The 19,247-nt window shown below is 43.7% G+C and overlaps 1 protein-coding gene across 3 annotated transcripts in view; it reads right to left on the bottom strand.

Moving 5' to 3' along the window:
• PTPRQ (protein tyrosine phosphatase receptor type Q) overlaps nt 1-19,247 on the bottom strand; it is a 538,157-nt gene that overhangs the window by 128,097 nt on the left and 390,813 nt on the right. For all 3 annotated transcript variants that reach the window (XM_040408443.1, XM_040408453.1, XM_040408462.1), the window contains exon 46: nt 17,813-17,934. In XM_040408443.1, the coding sequence (XP_040264377.1) occupies nt 17,813-17,934 (122 nt within the window). The remainder of the gene's footprint in view (nt 1-17,812; nt 17,935-19,247) is intronic.

Genomic DNA, 19,247 nt, shown 5'->3' with positions numbered 1-19,247 from the left:
GCTGTTTTTTTCAGCATCTGGGACAGGGAGACTGGTCAGAGTTGAGGGAAAGCTTAATAGAGCAAAGTAAAGAGATATTCTTAATGAAAACCTAATAAAAACCTGATCCAGTGTGATCTGAACCTAAGGCTAAGCCAAAGGTTTACCTTCCAACAAGACAATAACCCTAAACACAAATCCAAGAAAACACAGGAGTGGTTTAGGGACAACTCTGTGAATGTCCTAGTGTGTCCCCGCAAGAGCCCTGACTTAAACCCAATCGAAGATCTCTAAGGAGACCGGAAAATAGATGTCTACCGACAGTTCCTGTCCAACCTGACTGAGCTTGAGGGGAACGGCAGAGAAGAATGGCAGAAAATCCCCAAATCCAGATCTGCAAACTTTGTGGCATCATACCCAAGAAGACTAAAAGCCGTAATTGCTGCCAAAGGTGCTTCAATTAAGTAATGACTTTTTTACAAAGTTGGAGCTTCAAGGAGCTTACAATTTATTTTGGATTCAAGAGGGTGATGAGTGGAAGACCACTTTTAACACCTGAGATGGTCACATTGAATATCAGTAATCAATGATCACTAATGCTCCTGCATTTTTTTAAGAATTTGTTAGTGATGTTTTTTGTGCTCTTCTTTATACCTGTGTAGTGGCCCATTTGGATGACAATTTGATCTTCTCATCCAACCTGACTTTGCACAGGAGACATGTATGCACAGTTCTCCAGCATTTGAGAGAGAACTGCCTCTACCTCTCTACTATTCCTGGGTTACATTACCTCTGACCATGGCATAGAGATATTTCCTGGGAAATTATCTGCTGTACTGGACTAACCCCATCCTATTAGCCTGCATACTATCCAGTGGTTTCTGGGCTTCACCAATTATTACAGACAATTCATTCTTCACCTTCCACCCTGATTATCCCTATTCCTGCCCTTACCCAGAAGTCGATGAAAGAATGGTCTCAAGAGGCTTAATCATCTATCTAGTCTCCTAAGTAATCCTCCTTGCTTTATGTCAATTCTTCACTGTCCAGATGCCACCTAAGAGTTCTTTCTGGAGGTGGATGCATCCTCTGTGGGAGCTGGAGCCGCTCTTACTCAGAAGGGTGCCTCTGGAAAGATTCTCACCTGTGGCTTCTTATTGAAGGCCTTCTTCACAGAAATGAATTATTCTATTCGTGATAGGGAGTTGCTTGCAATCAAGTTGGCCTTCGAAAAGTGGCATCATCTGCTGGAAGGTGCCTGTCAGTCTGTCATAATTTACACTGACCACACAAATTTAACTTATCTGCAGTTAGCCCAATTACTCATTTGGTCATTGTTCTTTGCACACGTCAATTTCATTCTACACTTCCATCAGACTGGCAAGTACACCGCGGTTGATACCTGTAGCGGATTGCGCTTGGCTACTATCCACCCTCCTTAATTTTGGCTGTCCATAACGTTTATTGTTGCAATATTATGTTCAATTCTCCTATGGTTCGTTACTTGTAAGACAAAAAGTAATCAGTGACCTGCTGAGCATTCGTCTGGTTGTTCGGTAGAAACACAATGGCTACAATGGATGTTTCAACTGTACTGTTGATTGGATTACTTATCAGGCGGAGGGGAGGGGATGTGTGGGCTGTAACCAGTTTGTGATTGAAGAATGTATAATTTTCTGTGCGTATCTCCCTTGCATGGGAGAGTTTATAAAAGCAGGGTTTGTGGCATTAAACAGTGTTCTGCTCCTGATACTGTGTGTACTCCAGTTATTGGGATGAGTGATGGGATATTCGTGGATGTTTTTTATTTACTACTGATTCTGTTCTTTGGGTGCTAACTACTTGATCCCAAAGGAACCTTGGAATACCGGCAGAGAAAGCCTATGTCGCACTACAATACCCTCTCCCATTCTTTTAACCCTACTGATCAAACAGAGAAGCTCCAGCAAATTATTGATCCTGCCTGCCTCATCCTGTTGCATTAGTTGAGCTGAAGGACATCCCGCCTGGCAAGATGTTGGTCCCTGTGTCCAAGAGGAAGCCGGTTCTGGTCTGGGTGCTTTGATCCAATGTTGCTGTTCTCCACAAGACAGTAGATCTAATTGCTCAATACTATTAGTGATCCACAATTTCTAAAGATGTTGAGACTTTGGACATGTGTTGCCCTTGCACATCGTGTCTGATCAAGGGGTACAGCTTACCTCTAAATTCTAGAGAGCCATCTTCAAGCTGCTGGATATCAAACTGGACTCGGCCTACTATCTGCAATCCATTGGTCAACTGTAGTGTATCAATGAAATCCTGGTCAGCTACCTGAGACACTTCACTTTTGCATGTCATGATGATTGGACTGCTTTACTTCCCTGAGTAGAATTTTCTTACGTTTATTCCAGCGAATCTACTGGTAAGACTCTTTCTTTAAGGTATATGGCTGTCAATTAAGATTTCCTCTTCCTCTGACTATCTCCCCTTGAATCCTGGCAACTGAGTTTGCTATCAATAACCTTATCCAGATCTGTCAAGAAAACAAATCTTCTATACTTCAGACCTCTGCTTGCACTAAGAAGCCCACTGATTGCAAGTGTAGGACTCCACCTTGATTTTCTCCTGGACACAAGGTCTGGCTTTCCACAAATATATAAAAAAAGTGACTCAAGGTGTCCTCCTACAAGGACTTTATTGGTCCCTTTGACATGCTGAAACAATTGCATCTGGTCTGTTATAAGTTATGTCTTACAGTCTCTTTATGTATTCCAAAATTATTCCATGTCTCCCTCCTTAAGCCAGTGGTGTTTCATTGTTATTCTAGAGGTTCTGTTCCTGCTTCTCCTTTCAGTACTGAAGATGTATTCAAGGTCAAGAATATTCTGGACATGAAGAAAATCAGAAAAAAAATAATTCTTCTTTGTGAACTAGAAAGGCTATGGTCCAGAAGAAAGATCTTGGGAGCCGGCTGAAAATATTAATGTGCCTTTTCTTCTTAAAAACAATTCTTGCAGAAATTTGGATAATAGACAAGAGGGCACAAGAGGGGTACTGTCACAGCAGCAGTGGTGAGCCGCCATAGCAGTCCAGATCTGCCTCCCACTACTTCTCCATGCTGGGTCTGGCCACTGGGTCTGCTCTGTCCCTCCACACAGGTTATAGTTTTCTTGCCTGCAAGGTCTCTCCCTCCCTGCTCGTAGGGCGTACAGGAACACACACTAGTGTTCCATCCAGATCTTAAAGGGACTGTACTTCCACCCCAATCTTCATCTGCCAATGGCTGACAACTCTGAGGCAGGTTCATCTATGAGAAGGTGTCTGAGCAATATCTTTCTTAGCTTTCTAATTTCCTGCAAAGGTGTGCTGTATTCTGTTGTCTGCCCATGCACTGACCTTCTGCCCTTTTACAGTATTCTAACTCTAAGCTCTGTTGTCATAGTGGTTCCACACCCACTGCTTTAACACCCAGGAGTGGACTTCCCAGCAAATGCACATCAAGGTCAGACTGTGCTACATCTAAGATAAAGACAAATCCAGCCAGCGCTAGCTGCTACAGGTCAGCGTTGCTGCGGGGAGGAGTGAAACTCCACGAGGACAAAAGTGAAAGTAAATCCCGGCAACTGCTTGGATATGCTGAATCTTCTTCTTTTTATTTCTTATTATATAAGAGGTAACAACAACGCGTTTCGGCACACTGCCTTTTTCAACCTGTTGAAAAAGGCAGTGTGCCGAAACGCGTTGTTGTTACCTCTTATATAATAAGAAATAAAAAGAAAAAGATTCAGCATATCCAAGCAGTTGCCGGGATTTACTTTCACTTTTGTGCTACATCTAAGACTTAAATTTTGAAGTTAATGAGAATATAGTTAGAAATAGACTGAACAAGTAGGGCTTGTTTGGAAGGGTTGGCTGGAGAAAGCCTCTTCTTTGTATAAAAAATATAGCAGCACAGCTTAAGTTTGCATATTCTAGAGTCAAATGTGAGACTATCTATCTAACAGCTAAAGCTTGTCTGAAACTGGGTCATGCAACAGAAAAATGATCCCAAGCACGCCAGCAAATCTACAACAAAATGGCTGAAAAAGAAAAGAATAAAGGTATTGCAAATGCTTAGTCAAAGTCAAGACTTCAACCCAATCAAAATGCTATAAAGGAATGCCCACAAACAATCAATGAACCAAGTAATATTGTAAAGCCGAGTGGGCCAAAATTTCTCCAGAACAACGTGAGAGACTGATAATGTCATACAGAAAAGGATTACTTCAAATTATTGCTGCTAAAGGTGCTTCTACAAGCTATTGATTCATGGGGTGTACTTAGCTTTTCACATATGGCTTTTACATTTTGGCTTCATTTTTGTTAAACAAAAAGTGAATTAGTGGAATATGTTGCGTGTTGTTCATGGCTGCTGCTGTCCTGTGCTCATGAGCACTGGCTTCCTGTGTGTGAATTAGGGTCATTGTTCATGTATATCTCCTGTGTGGCAGTACAGCAAGCACTAACTTCCTTTTGCTTTGTGAGCTACTGTGAGTTTGTCCCCATTTGCTAATCAGCTTCTGCTATGTAGCTGTGCTGTTGACCTCACATCCTTGCCTGAGGAATTTGGTCTCTACTAGTAATGATCGAGCATGCTCGGCCGAACACCAGTTCGGCTCGAGCATCGCGATGCTTGGCACATCGCGGTGTTCGGCTGAATACCGCGTGTGCTCGAGCGCCATGCTCGAGTCTCCCCTGCGCATGTTTGTTGGCTGCTACGCAGCCAATAAACGTGCAGTTAAGTATTGCCACTCACTGTAGTGCTGTAGCCATGTTGGTTACTGACATTACAGTGATTGGCTGGCCGGAACGCGTTATCGGGTGCTATAAAGCACCCAATGACACGTGGTTCGGCCAGTTTTAGTCAGGGAGAGCTGTGCTGTAGAAGGGACAGATAGTGTAGGGAATTGAATTTTATTGTTAGACAGGGTTGGTGTTAGAGACCCAAAAGTTCTTTTAAGGACTATATTGTTGTGTCTGGCAGCAATAAAAAAAATTTGTGCAACCTGCGCTAAATTGCGTGCGATTAGAGACCCAAAAGTCCTTTTAAGGACTATTGTTGTATCTGGCAGCAATATATATTATTAGCGCAACCTGCGCTAAATTGCGTGCAATTGTTAGAGACTTAAAAGTTCTTTTAAGGACTATTGTTGCATCTGGCAGCAATATATATTTTTAGCGCAACCTGCGCTAAAAAACTTGCAATTGTTTGGCCACTGCAGACAGCTACATTAACTGCGCTACATCTCCTGTGTAATGTGTGTGCAGCCTAAAAATATCTGTGACATCCAGTGTACTTTTTCCGTAGATGGTGTCCGCTGCGGACAGTTACATTACCTGTGCTAAATCTCCTGTATAACGTTTGCGGATCCTAAAAATATTTGTGACATCCAATATACTTTTTCCGTAGACGCTGCGGACAGTGACATTACCTGCGCTACATCTCCTGTATAACATTTGCACATCATAAATATCAGTGACATTCAGTCTAATTTTTTTGCTGCTGGTGGCAGCCAGTGATGGCCAGTTCGCATTGTTCGCCCGCGAACATATGCGGGCTGACATCTTTTTTCACAAGTCCGGCGAGGCACAGGTAAGCCCTTACTTGTGCCTGTGCCGCGATCCGGTCCGAAAACAAATGCGGTCACCGGGAGCAGGCAGTTCCGAGAACAGCCCGCTGAAGGCCCCCGGTAGCTGTTCTCGGAACGGCCTGCTCCCGCTGACCGCACTAGTTTTAATACCGGATTGGACACAGCTCAGATAAGGGCTTACCTGTCCCTCGCCGGACTTGTGAAAAACGATGGCAGCCCGCATATGTTCGCGGGCGAACAATGCGAACTGGCCATCACTGGTGTCAGCGACATTACCTGCGCTACATCTCCTGTATAACGTTTGCACATCCTAAATATCAGTGACATTCAGTTTAATTTATTTGCGCATACACTTATAAAACCTGCGCTACTGTACATGTGACATACTTGCAAGCATATATACCATTTAATATGTAGAAGGCAAGCAGTAAGGGAAAGGAAAATGGCCGTGCTGCTGATGGTGCACGCAGAGGCCGTGGCCCTGGGCGTGGTGAAACTGTACCTGCTGCCAGAGCACAAGAAACATACTCATGCACGAAACCTAGCTTCATGTCCCAGTTTGCAGGGTGGCGCAGGACACCACTCTCGAAGTCACACCAGTGCGACCAGGTGGTTGGTAGGATTGCAGAAGATAATGCTTCCAGTCGGTTAAGCACCACCCTGTCTTCCACAAAGTCCAGTCTCAGTAGCCAAGAGTATGGTCAACAGAATCCTCACCCTGATCCTCCTTCCTCCCACCATGGAGAGTCTTGGCAAACAAGTGATCTACACTCGGATATTCCGAAGAGCTCTTTTCATCGCCAATTTCTTAAATTAGGCCTCTTTTCAAGCCTGCTTGAAGAGGAACATGAGGAGATCGTGTACACTCACTGATGCCAAAACTCTTGAGCATCCACAGTCACAAGAAGATGACGGTGGGGAACGGAAATTAGTGTTTCACGAGGTGATGATGAGACACAGTTGCCAATAAGTCAACCGCAATTAGTGTCTCAAAAGGTTCATGATGAGGAAGAGACACAGTTGTCAATAAGTGAGATTGTTGTTAGGTCAACAAGTCAGGAGGATGACCAGAGTGAGGAAGTGGAAGAGGAGGTGGTGGACGATGAAATCATTGACCCAACCTGGGAAGGTTGCAAGCCGAGTTAGGACAGCAGTACAGAGGGGGAGGAATCTGCAGCACCGCAACAGGCTGGAAGAGGCAGTGGGGTGGCAAAAAGGAGAAGGCGGGCCACACCAAACAGGCCTGCAACTGTTCCTTGGAGCACCCCCTTGAGGTAATCTCCCTTGCCAAGGGGTAGGTGTTTCAGAGTCTGGCACTTTTTTTAGGAAAGTGTGGACGATAAAAGAATTGTCATTTGCAACCTGTGCTGTACCAAAATGAGCAGAGGCGTGAACACTAGCAACCTCACCACCACCAGCATGATCTGCTACATGGCATCAAAGCACCCGATTAGGTGGGCTGTACACCTGGGTCCACAATCAGTGTCTGCGGGTCACACCACTGCCTCCTCTTCCCCTGTGCTACGTGCTGGCCAATCACCTGTCCAAGACGCAGGCCCGGATCCCTCCCGCCCTCCACCTGGACCTTCGCAAGCACCATCAGCGACCATATCCACTTCTGTGTCCCAGCGCAGCGTATAGATGTCCGTACCCCAGGCCTTTGAACGAAAGCGGAAATACCCAGCCACCCACCCACAGGCCATAGCACTAAATGCGCACCTTTCCAAATTGCTGGAAATGTTGCTTTTTAGGCTTGTGGACACTGAGGCTTTCCGCAGCTTAATCACGGCGTTGGTCCCTTGTTACACCAGCATGTGTCCCGTAACATCACACGTGCCCTGACCAACGCAGTTATTGGGAAGGTCCACTTAATGACTGACACATGAAGAAGTGCTTGTGGCCAGGGATGCTACATTTCCCTGACGGCACACTGGGTGAACGTTGTGGAGGCTGGGGGCGAGTCGTACCCTGGGATGGCACAGGTGCTACAGACGCCAAGGATTGCGGGCACTACTTCCATCAGGATTTCCGCCACCACCTACATTAGTGGCTGCAACCCCGCCTTCTCCTCCTCCACCTCCTCCTCCACTATCACCTCTGAATTATCATCTTGCAGTACCAGTCAGCCATCAGTCAGTAGCTGGAAGCAGTGTTGCACTGCAGTGGGGAAGTGTGCACAGGCCGTGCTTAAACTAATATGTTTAGGTGATAAATCCCACTTCCATGTCTACTGAAACGCTCGCTGCTCACAATGAAGGAGGGCGCTTTGCATGTGGAAGAGGTGGAAAAGGTGGGAGACAGTACACAGGGTGATAGCCAGACCATCCTTCATTCATCTTCTCAGCGCGAATTGGATGATGATGATGATGAGGAGGAGGAGGAGGAGCAGGAGCCGGTTGCCACCGCTACAGAGGGTAGTACCCATAGCAGATTTATTTCATCTGTTCAGCGTGGATGGGCCAAAGAGGAGGAAGAGGATGAGGAGATTGAGAGTCATCCTCCTGATGAGGACAGTGAAGTCTTGTCTATTTGGACTCTGGCACACATGGCTGACTTTATGTTATGCTGCCTATCCCGTGACCCTCGCGTTATACGCATTTTGGCCAACACCGATTACTGGTTGTTCACCCTTCTCGACCCCCGCTACAAAGAGAACTTCTCATCTCTCACTCCTGTAGTGGGGAGGACTAGCAAAATGGTGCAATACCAGAAGGTCCTTGTGGAAAAATTGCTCCAAAAATTTCCAGCTGACAATGCTGGCAGCAGAGTACATAGTTCCTTGGGCAACCGAGGAGGGGAGACGAGGGGAACACACAGCAGTTCCAACAGAGGCAAGGCAACAGTCTCCAAAGCCTGGGACAGTTTCATGACACCCCGCCAGCATTCTCACCCTGATGCGCGGCCTAGTGTCACAAGGAGAGAAAAGTTTGGGAAGATGGTGAAGGTGTACGTAGCAGACCATGTCAGCGTCCTCAATGATCCCTCTGTGCCTTACAACTATTGGGTGTCCAAGCTGGACACGTGGCAAGAACTGGCGCTCTACGCCTTGGAGGTGCTGGCCTGCCCTGCCGTCAGCGTTTTGTCAGAGTTGGTATTTAGTGCTGCTGGGGGCATAATAACTGATAAGCGCATCCGACTGCCAACTGAAAATGCTGACAGGTTGACTCCTATCAAAATGAACAAGGCCTGGATTGCCCCTGACTTCTCTAATCCACCAGAGGAAAGCGGCTAAACATAAAAGGCACTTTAAATGTGGCTTTTATGGTGTATTGAATACACTGTATTCCCATGCACTCCTTCCACCACAAAAAAGTGTATATGGTTCAATCTTCCTTTTCTCGTCCTCCTCCTCCTCCTCTTCCATCATATCAACATGCTTTTTAGGCTGCCCTCTCTTCTAATGTTTTAGCGGGTCAGCTCAGCAGCAGGCCCTCAACCATCATTTTTTCGATGGTCAGCTCAGCAGCAGGCCCTCAACCATAGTTTTTTCGATGGTCAGCTCAGCAGCAGCCCCTTACCCATAATGTTTTAGATGGTCAGCTCAGCAGCAGGCCCTCACCCACAATTTTCGCCATGGTCAGATCAACAGCAGGCCCTCGCCCGTAATGTTTTAGAGAGTCAGCTCACCAACAGACCCTCAATCATAATTTTTTCGATGGTCAGCTCAGCAGTAGGCCCTTACCCCTAATGTTTTAGATGGTCAGCTCAGCAGCAGACCCTCACCCCTAATTTTTTAGATGGTCAGATCAGCAGCAGGCCCTCACCCCTAATGTTTTAGAGGGTCACCTCAGGCCCTTGCTCATAAAGTTTTTGAGGGTCACCAGCAGGCCATCAATCATAATTTTTCAAGGGTGTGTATGATGCACTCCTTTATGTGTAATAAAAGGTGTATTGGAGTGCCGGTTCCTTGTAATTTTTGGCAGCCCTTTCCCTTAGTGCATAGGCTTTATGAGTGTAGGAGTCCCACTACCTGAACAATTGTACCACAATGTGAATGAGGCCCTCCTTTATGTGATATACAGGTTGTATCAGAGTACCTCTTTCTTGTAATTTTTGGCAGCACTTGCACTTTATATACAAGTAAATATACAGGAAAGAATGTTTCCTAACAATTTTTCCTCTAAAATCAATTTTATCTTCGGTTTTGTGCATATTTTTGTCAGTCTGTAAAATTGGCATACTACTCGGACAACATAGTTCCCAGCAGCGACCTGGGAGTCCAAGATGCATCCAGACATCCTCCCCATGCTGTTCCTGAACCATTTCACTGGTGTTTTCATCAATTTCTGACCTTTTCATGTGAACCAGACACCCTCCCCCTTCAGAGCAGGGAGTGCCTGGTTTAATGCTCGGGTTCTCCTATTGACTTCCATTGTGCATCCCGTGGTGTTCTACTCGAGTACCCGAGCACTTTGCTGCTCAATCAACACTAGTCTCTACAGACCTTGTTAAGCCTCTCTAGCTTGATAGAGCCTGTATAACAACTATAATATGATTGTCTCCCTATGTACCGACCATTGCCTGATTCCTGGATCCTGAGCTACCTACCCTGACCTCTGGATTGTTTCACAGATTAGCACAAACTCTGCCAGCCCTGACATTTGCCTGTTTCCTCACTATGTATATTGCTTGATCCCTTGGTGCCATGCACTGGTGTCTCTGATATCCGTAGGTCAGCAGACAACCACACTGGGAATTTTCCAAGAGGCACAGCACTTGTCGTACTGTTGCAGCAAAAGCTAGATCTCTGTATAGAGGTTGAAGGATGAAAACCAAGGGACTATCAGGATAATGTCCCTTTAGGGCTAGCCCAAAGTCAAACCAGTTGGCATAGTGGATCCATATCCACTGAAAGTAACACTGAGGTTGTATTTACCTTCTAAGGAACATATTTTTTATGTCCTATTATGTAAAACCATAAAATTCAAGAAGGGTCTTCTTTGTTTTTTTCATGATAACCTACCAAATAGGTAAAAGTTCCAAGGTTTGTCATAAATGTTCAACCTGAAATCATGCTATTGTTTTGAAATACTGTTTATCATCCTTTAGGACATTTTTACAATATGATGTCAACGTGTTTAGGAATAGTTGATGATTAGGTAGCTGCACGGTAGTTTCCCTCTTGGGGAAATGTATATTAAGTGCAGCTGCTAAGATTTTAGGACTGCTCATCCCAGACAGATGCACTGCTTTATTCTATTCTTTACTCAGTTATCACTTGTCTCTGATGCACTAAACAGACGTTCCCTTTACTCTCAAGACCAATAGTGTCAAGACTTAGTTTACAAATACAGCAAAAGTATTTATTTTTTTATGTTCACATCTGAGCTTCTCCTTAAATTAATCGCACCATGATCCACAATAACTGTATGTGGTCCACTTATTAAATTAAAACAGTTTGTGTAAAGAATATGCTCAAATCCTGATTTATGGCTTCCTGTACAATACTTAAAAAAATTCCCTAAGGCTCCTGACCTGAGTGTTAGGTGCTAATATTTATGTAATGGATGACTGTGCATGGAATTTGGGATCTTAAGGGTGCATTGCTCTGGTGAGTGTTGTAGTTATTCTTGCTAGAAACCATTCTAATCTTTACAAACCCAATTTTCCACAAAGGTTCAATATTGGGAGTCATGTTCCTCTATATCTGTTGCATAGACATGCAGTAATGTAACTTTATTAAATGAATCATATTCTGTTAGTTTGCAAGATTTAATGTGCTTATGTTGTTTTCATTCTATTGCAGTATGGATATTTCTCATTACATTTACTGATTTATTTGTGATATTCATAAAACAAAGCTAAGATTAAAATTGCAAGATTCAAAGCTTCAGTTCCTAAAATTCTTATTTCTGACCCTGTGAAGAATTTGATCATTGGTCCAGCAACATTTTTGTGGACAATAATGGATTGCTGATGAGAAGGACCAAAGCAAGAATGGAGATAACTGTTCTGGCTTTCAGACGGGTTACCCCAAAGTAAAATTTTAACACAATAACAATTTATACAGTTTGTACAAATACTAGTTTACTTTTCAAAACAAACCAATCCTGCTCTACAATATTACCTGAAAACAAATAATACCATGTTACTGGAGTAATGAATCTTAGTGTCATATATATTATTGTTACTGACTTTCATTAAGGAGACCAGCTGTTGTATGGAAACTTAGTGGCAATGCTCAATGAGAAAATATTATACAAATAAATATCTCCTAGTGAAAGAGAACTGCAAGGCAGTTCTTTTCTATGACTGATGACTTTTGGCATATCAGGTTGATGAAAGCAACATAAATCCAAGGACCAGTCTGATCATGGACCATGGTGCAATCTGATGTTAGCAGGTGGTGTTTTTACAGATCAGTTTCAGTTTTAAAAAAAGCTGTCCTTCACTGGTAAATCACTCCATAAGGACCACCACATACCTAATCCATCATTTCCCAGCTACCCACTACATCTCTGATTCAATTGCTATGCACTGGGTTTGTTTACAACTTGGAGTTCCGGATGCTGCTATTTCCAATGCTCCAATCCTTTACTCCCTAGTTCAATGCACCGGCTTCTCATCCAGTCCACATAAAATACCAATACATTCTTTATTACATCATAGAAAACCATACGATAAAATCATTACATATAATGCAGCATGGACTCACAATATGCTAGGCCCTCCCACCTCTACTGCAATACAGCTCCCCACCACATAACCCCTATAACAGCATGATGCAATGATACCCAGTCATAATTCAATTGTGCTCCTGATCAATAATAAATAAATAATAATAAAAATACTGCACAAGCTCACAATATTTTCCAGCCACCTATTGATAATATTCCTGGGGGGCAATAGATAATGTGAGTAATGCGACTACTGGAGCAATTCAACAATGGTATGGGACCATTCAGTTATACCATATGCACAATTCCATAGTCTGACATGCTAAGTCACACACATATAATTCATAGCACACGGAGTAGGCATCACAGAAGCATGGTGAAGTACAGACCCAGTGTAGGGGGAGCGCCGTGGCCCCGACATACATTTCACCCTGCTACCTCCTACATTTTGCCCCCATGTACATTGACAAAATGTGTTTCAGGGGGTGTTTATGGACTTCAGAACTCTGGTCCCGGAAAACTCATTTATATACTTTAACATCAACTAGGATATCACTGAAGAACAAAGGTAAACCTTACTAACCGCCATAATCATTACTTAATATCATGCTGATATGGACAGGGAGGGTGAATTTATGCTTTTTTCAGACAGTGCATAAAAGGACAGGAAAATAACCAAAAAGACACATTGCGGCTGTACTTCATTTAATAGACATCTACATTGATTTAAGCAGTGATTGTGACCTTTTTATATTATTACACACTTTCTACTAAATGAGAAAAAACATGATTTGCCAACATTTACGTCTATTGCACCTAATATTATACTTAATTCTCACTTCAAAGTTATATCAAGGTACATCTATACTGTATGTAATCTGATTGTTAAAAAAAAAATCTAATAATCAGAAAAAAAATCTGTAAAGTCCATGCACTGCAATGACATCAACTTGGCTTGAGATCAGAGAGATGATCCTCTATCCCAGTGAGCTTAGCATAGTCGCATAGTTGTAACGACTCATGAAACCGTAGATTATCAAACTGTTAAACTGCTACCTTTCCCCTGTTTTAATTTCATTAGTACCCTGACCTAAAGATATGGGTTTTGCCTTCAGCTGTCTGAAATGAAGACAAGATTTTCTTTTATCAGAGCTGTTATAACTTCACCATACTAATGAACAATTCATTTCTACTTCATGCTATTTGAATAGGACCAAAAAGACCTTGATGAAATAATCTCTAGTATTTGGTTATCATTTTTAATTTTAGTAGCTCCCAACTCTCGTGTTTCATGTGTCTGCTATTTTATCTCCTTAGTCTCCAAGTGTTTAGTTTTAATTATAATTTTTTTCTTATCTCAATACTCTTCTCCACCAGATAAATGAATGTTATCCTTTTGTCTGTCACTGATGTTTTAGTAGGCGTACTAATGGTAAGACAGCGACTTAGAGGTAATAGTAGACAAAGCCTAACCAATTTAGGTATCTCCTAAATCAACAACTTTCTGTAATAAGCAATTTATCCAGAAAAATAATACTTTTCAAGCTTTTATTGGTTGCTGTATGTTGAATGGTTAGTGACTAAAGCCTGCAAATAACTAATAAAAGCAGCTGTATGTATCTGTAAGAAAAAAACACTCTTGCTTCAAAAACACTACATATAATATATACAGTAGATGGTAGAAATGTATACATAAGCTGTATTTCCATACAATTCAAAAGAATATCTTCCATAATATTAAAAGAAAGTCCTTACCCGTAGTACTAAAAAAGTAGTGTATACCAACTGTATACTAAATCACTATGTCACTATGTCAGTGTGTATAAAATATGTAATTTCCTATTTTATTCTATAGCACTATTTATTTTATCTAGCTTATATTAAATTCTGTTTTAGGCCTCATGCACACGACCGTATTTTTTCACGGTCCGCAAAACGGGGTTCCGTTGGTCCGTGATCCGTGACCGTTTTTTCGTCCGTGGGTCTTCCTTGATTTTTGGAGGATCCACGGACATGCGGAGCCAAACGGATCCGTCCTGAATTACAATGCAAGTCAATGGGGACGGATCCGTTTGACGTTGACACAATATGGTGCAATTTCAAACGGATCCGTCCCCCATTGACTTTCAATGTAAAGTCAGGAGTTAATATACCATAGGATCGGAGTTTTCTCCAATCCGATGGTATATTTTAACTTGAAGCATCCCCATCACCATGGGAACGCCTCTATGTTAGAATATACTATATGAGTTAGATCGTGAAACTCATATCCGACAGTATATTCTAACACAGAGGCGTTCCCTTAGTGATGGGGATGCTTCTAGTTAGAATATACTACGAACTGTGTACATGACTGCCCCCTGGCAGCACCCGATCTCTTACAGGGGGCTGTGATCCGCACAATTAACCCCTCAGGTGCTGCACCTAAGGGGTTAATTGTGCATATCATAGCCCCCTATAAGAGATCAGGGGCTGCCGGCAGCAGGGGGGGGCAGACCCCCCTCCCTCCCCAGTTTTAATTTCCTTGGTGGCCAGTGCGGCCCCCCCGGCCCCCCCTCCCTCCCTCTATTGTATTATCATTGGTGGCCAGTGTGCGGCCCCCCCTCCCTCCCTCTATTGTATTCTCATTGGTGGCCAGTGTGCGGCCCCCCTCTATTGTATTAATATCATTGGTGGCCAGTGTGCGGCCTCCCCCCCCCCGATCAGTGGGTGGGCAGCGGAGATTCCGATCGGAGTCCCAGTTTAATCGCTCTGGGGCTCTGATCGGTAAACCATGGCAACCAGACGCTACTGCAGGCCTGGTTGCCATGGTTACTAAGCAATATTACAATATTAGAAGCATCATACTTACCTGCTGCGCTGGTCTGTGACCAGCCGGAGCTCCTCCTACTGGTAAGTGACAGATCATTAAGCAATGCGCCGCACACAGACCTGTCACTTACCAGTAGGAGGAGCTCCCGGCCGGTCACAGACAGCGCAGCAGGTAAGTATGATGCTTCTAATATTGTAATATTGCTTAGTAACCATGGCAACCAGGCCTGCAGTAGCGTCCTGGTTGCCATGGTTCCGATCGGAGCCCCAGAGCGATTAAACTGGGACTCCGATCGGACTCTCCGCTGCCACCAATGATCGGGGGGGGGGGAGAGGGGAGGCCGCACACTGGCCACCAATGATATTAATACAATAGAGGGGGCCGGGGGGGGGGCCGCACACTGGCACCAATGATAACACAATAGAGGGAGGGAGGGGGGCCGGGGGGGCCGCACACTGGTCACCAATGATAATACAATAAAGGGAGGGAGGGGGGGGGACGGGGGAGGCCGCACACTGCCACCAATGATATTACAATAGAGGGACGGGGAGCCGGGGGGGGTGCGCACTGGCCACCAATGAAATTAAAACTGGGAGGAGGGGGGGTCTTCCCCCTGCTGCCCTGGCAGCCCCTGATCTCTTATAGGGGGCTATGATATGCACAATTAACCCCTCAGGTGCAGCACCTGAGGGTTAATTGTGCGATCACAGGCCCCCTGTAAGAGATCGGGTGCTGCCAGGCAGCAGGGGGCAGTCATGTACACAGTTCGTAGTATATTCTAACTAGAAGCATCCCATCACTATGGGGACGCTTCTAGTTAGAATATACTGTCGGATATGAGTTTTCACGAAGTGAAAACTCATCTCTGAAAAAGCTTTTATGCAGACGGATCTTCGGATCCGTCTGTATGAAAGTAACCTACGGCCACGGATCACGGACGCGGATGCCAATCTTGTGTGCATCCGTGTTCTTTCACGGACCCATTGACTTGAATGGGTCCGTGAACCGTTGTCAGTCAAAAAAAATAGGACAGGTCCTATTTTTTTGACGGACAGGAAACACGGATCACGGATGCGGGCTGCAAAACGGTGCATTTTCCGATTTTTCCATGGACCCATTGAAAGGTCAATGGGTCCGCGAAAAAAAAAATGGAAAACGGCACAACGGCCACGGATGCACCACAACGGTCGTGTGCATGAGGCCTTACTCTGTAAAATAGGTAAAAGAGAACTAAACTGGATCAAGAATGGTCTAACACCTAAAGAAACTAGTGTAGTACTGCAAATAACCCAAAATCACAAAAAAGCCATGCTAAGCCAAAATAATTCCAAAATAAATATATCTTACTAGTACATCACAAGAATATATAAAAAAAATAACATTATAAAATAATCCCTACAGGTACGGAAACGGCAAAGTTCCATATAATCCATTATATCACCATAAAAATAATAAATATAGTTATTACAGTATTACATGGCCTGTGTGAAAAATTACAAAACTCACCTACTCATTATGCCAAACATATATGTAAAGATGGCGCATACAAGGTAAAGCAGTATTTGCACAGAAATTATTAAAATGTATGTTATCCTACATTATCCCTATTTCGCCACATTCCTTTGGTCTGTATCATTCGTGGAAATATTTGTTTTATGTATTATATGTTAGGTTAGAACTTTATATGTATATGTACTAGCCTAGATCTTTCAACCTGTAAATAGGCTGTAGGATAACATACATTTTAACAATATATGTTTACAATTACAAATACTACTTTATCTTGTATGTGTAATATATATTATAATATCTGTATATAAATCTATATATATATATATATATATAAACTCACAAATATCGCAGAAGCACAGTCAGACCACATGTACTGGGTGCAATTCCCCACAGAGGTTGGCTTCTCCTCCACGATACGTACTTTTCAAATAACGAGGCAGCACTTCCAGCTTTCGGTGACAGGGTGAAGACCCCAAAACTTTATTCCCAGCAACGTTTTGGCCTACTCAATGAGGCCTTTGTCAAGCTATTTGTCAAGCTAGCTTGACAAAGGACTCATTGAGAAGGCCGAAACGTTGCTGGGAATAAAGTTTTGGGTCTTCACCCTGTCACCCGAAAGCTGGAAGTGCTGCCTCGTTATTTGCAAAGTATATATATATATTTTTTTATATATTGTGGGGTTTTTGCTATGGTAGATAGGCTAAGCGGGCACAGTATAGAGGCAAAATACAAGTTCTTAACTCAAAACGTCAGTGTTAATTCACACTTGAGGCAAATGCACAAAACAGCACGTAACTTTGCAGTCTTGGTGTTAATTCACCACACAATGGAAAGTTCATATAACATAAGTCACCTTGCTGGCAGTTCTGCCTCCAGTAGTCCACAGCAGGCTTTAGGGGGCATGTTTCCCCAGCGTGCGGCTCTCAGCCCTCCAGCACGGCACAAAGGCTCAGATCCCAAAAACAGAGACATCTCTGCTGAGCCAAGCTGCCTATTTAAGGACAGCCATGTGCTGCCAAAACCTAGACCGGAACTTAAACTCTGGTCCGGTATTTGACCTCACCTGGCTGTAAACCAGCCCAGCCGCACATGCTGGGAGGAAAATACCTTCCTTGACAGACACAAACCCCTCACTGTGTCACTATATATATATATATATATATATATATATATATATATGTACAGATATTTGGGATAAGTAGGTGAGTTTTGTTATGGCCTTTTTTTGTGAATTTGTGGGTATATGTAAAAGAAAAGAAAGCAAGCAAAACTTTCCTTACCGATGAGATGTTGATCAAATATGACGTTGGCCCAGTTATAATGGCTGGTTGGTTCCAGCTGATATTAATACTGTTGGATGATGTGGCAATGACAGTAACATTTTGTGGAGGTCCCTCTGCAGCTGCAGAACATTAAAAAAAATTGTAAATGTAAAAAACTTTTGTGACATAATGATTCTTAAATTAATAGAAAAAGTATTGCAGTTCAGTTACAAAGCAAAGCAATCCCAGCATGGCTCTGGGATATTGACATTAAGGGCTCTTTCACACTTGCGTTCTTGTCTTCCGGCATAGAGTTCTGTCGTCGGGGCTCTATGCCGGAAGAATCCTGATCAGTTTTATCCTAATGCATTCTGAATGGAGAGAAATCCGTTCAGGATGCATCAGGATGTCTTCAGTTCCGGAACGGAACATTTTTTGGCCGGAGAAAATACCGCAGCATGCTGCGCTTTTTGCTCCGGCCAAAAATCCGGAACACTTGCCGCAAGGCCGGATCCGGAATTAATGCCCATTGAAAGGCATTGATCCGGATCCGGCCTTAAGCTAAACGTCGTTTCGGCGCATTGCCGGACCCGACATTTAGCTTTTTCTGAATGGTTACCATGGCTGCCGGGACGCTAAGGTCCTGGCAGCCATGGTAAAGTGTAGCGGGGAGCGGGGGAGCAGTATACTTACCGTCCGTGCGGCTCCCCGGGCGCTCCAGAGTGACGTCAGGGCGCCCCAAGCGCATGGATCATGTGATCGCATGGATCACGTCATCCATGCGCATGGGGCGCTCTGACGTCATTCTGGAGCGCCCGGGGAGCCGCACGGACTGTAAGTATACCGCTCCCCCGCTCCCCGCTCCTACTATGGCAACCAGGACTTTAATAGCGTCCTGGGTGCCATAGTAACACTGAACGCATTTGGAAGACGGTTCCGTCTTCAAATGCTTTCAGTACACTTGCGTTTTTCCGGATCCGGCGTGTAATTCCGGCAAGTGGAGTACACGCCGGATCCGGACAACGCAAGTGTGAAAGAGGCCTTAAAATAGTAAGCACTTTCATATTCAAAGTATGGTATTGTTATAATGTTCTATTTTTTATTTCTATTATACTTTTTTTTAAGCAAAACTGTTCTGAGAATTAGCTACTTTAAAGATAGTCCTGTGGAAGCGCCTTAAGAAGAGAGACGTGACCAAAGCAATTAGAGCTTGGTTATCAATATACATCTGCTGATAAACACAACTTGTAAATTAATTTCTACAAATAATTCAATAACATTTAACAGTTTGGATTAGAAATTCAAAAATGTTAATATGTTAGCGCTAAAAAAGTTGTTAGAGTTGACAGCACAAAATAGCACAGTAATTGTCACATGTATTTTACACTTAAAGGGAACCTGTCACCGAGATTTTGTGTATAGAGCTGAGGACAGGGGTTGCTAGATGGCCGCT

This window comes from Bufo bufo, chromosome 1 (genome assembly GCF_905171765.1).
Source record: "Bufo bufo chromosome 1, aBufBuf1.1, whole genome shotgun sequence".
Taxonomy (NCBI): Eukaryota; Metazoa; Chordata; class Amphibia; order Anura; family Bufonidae; genus Bufo; species Bufo bufo.
Note: the sequence above shows the minus strand (reverse complement) of the source record. Positions and strands in the feature narration are given on the sequence as shown.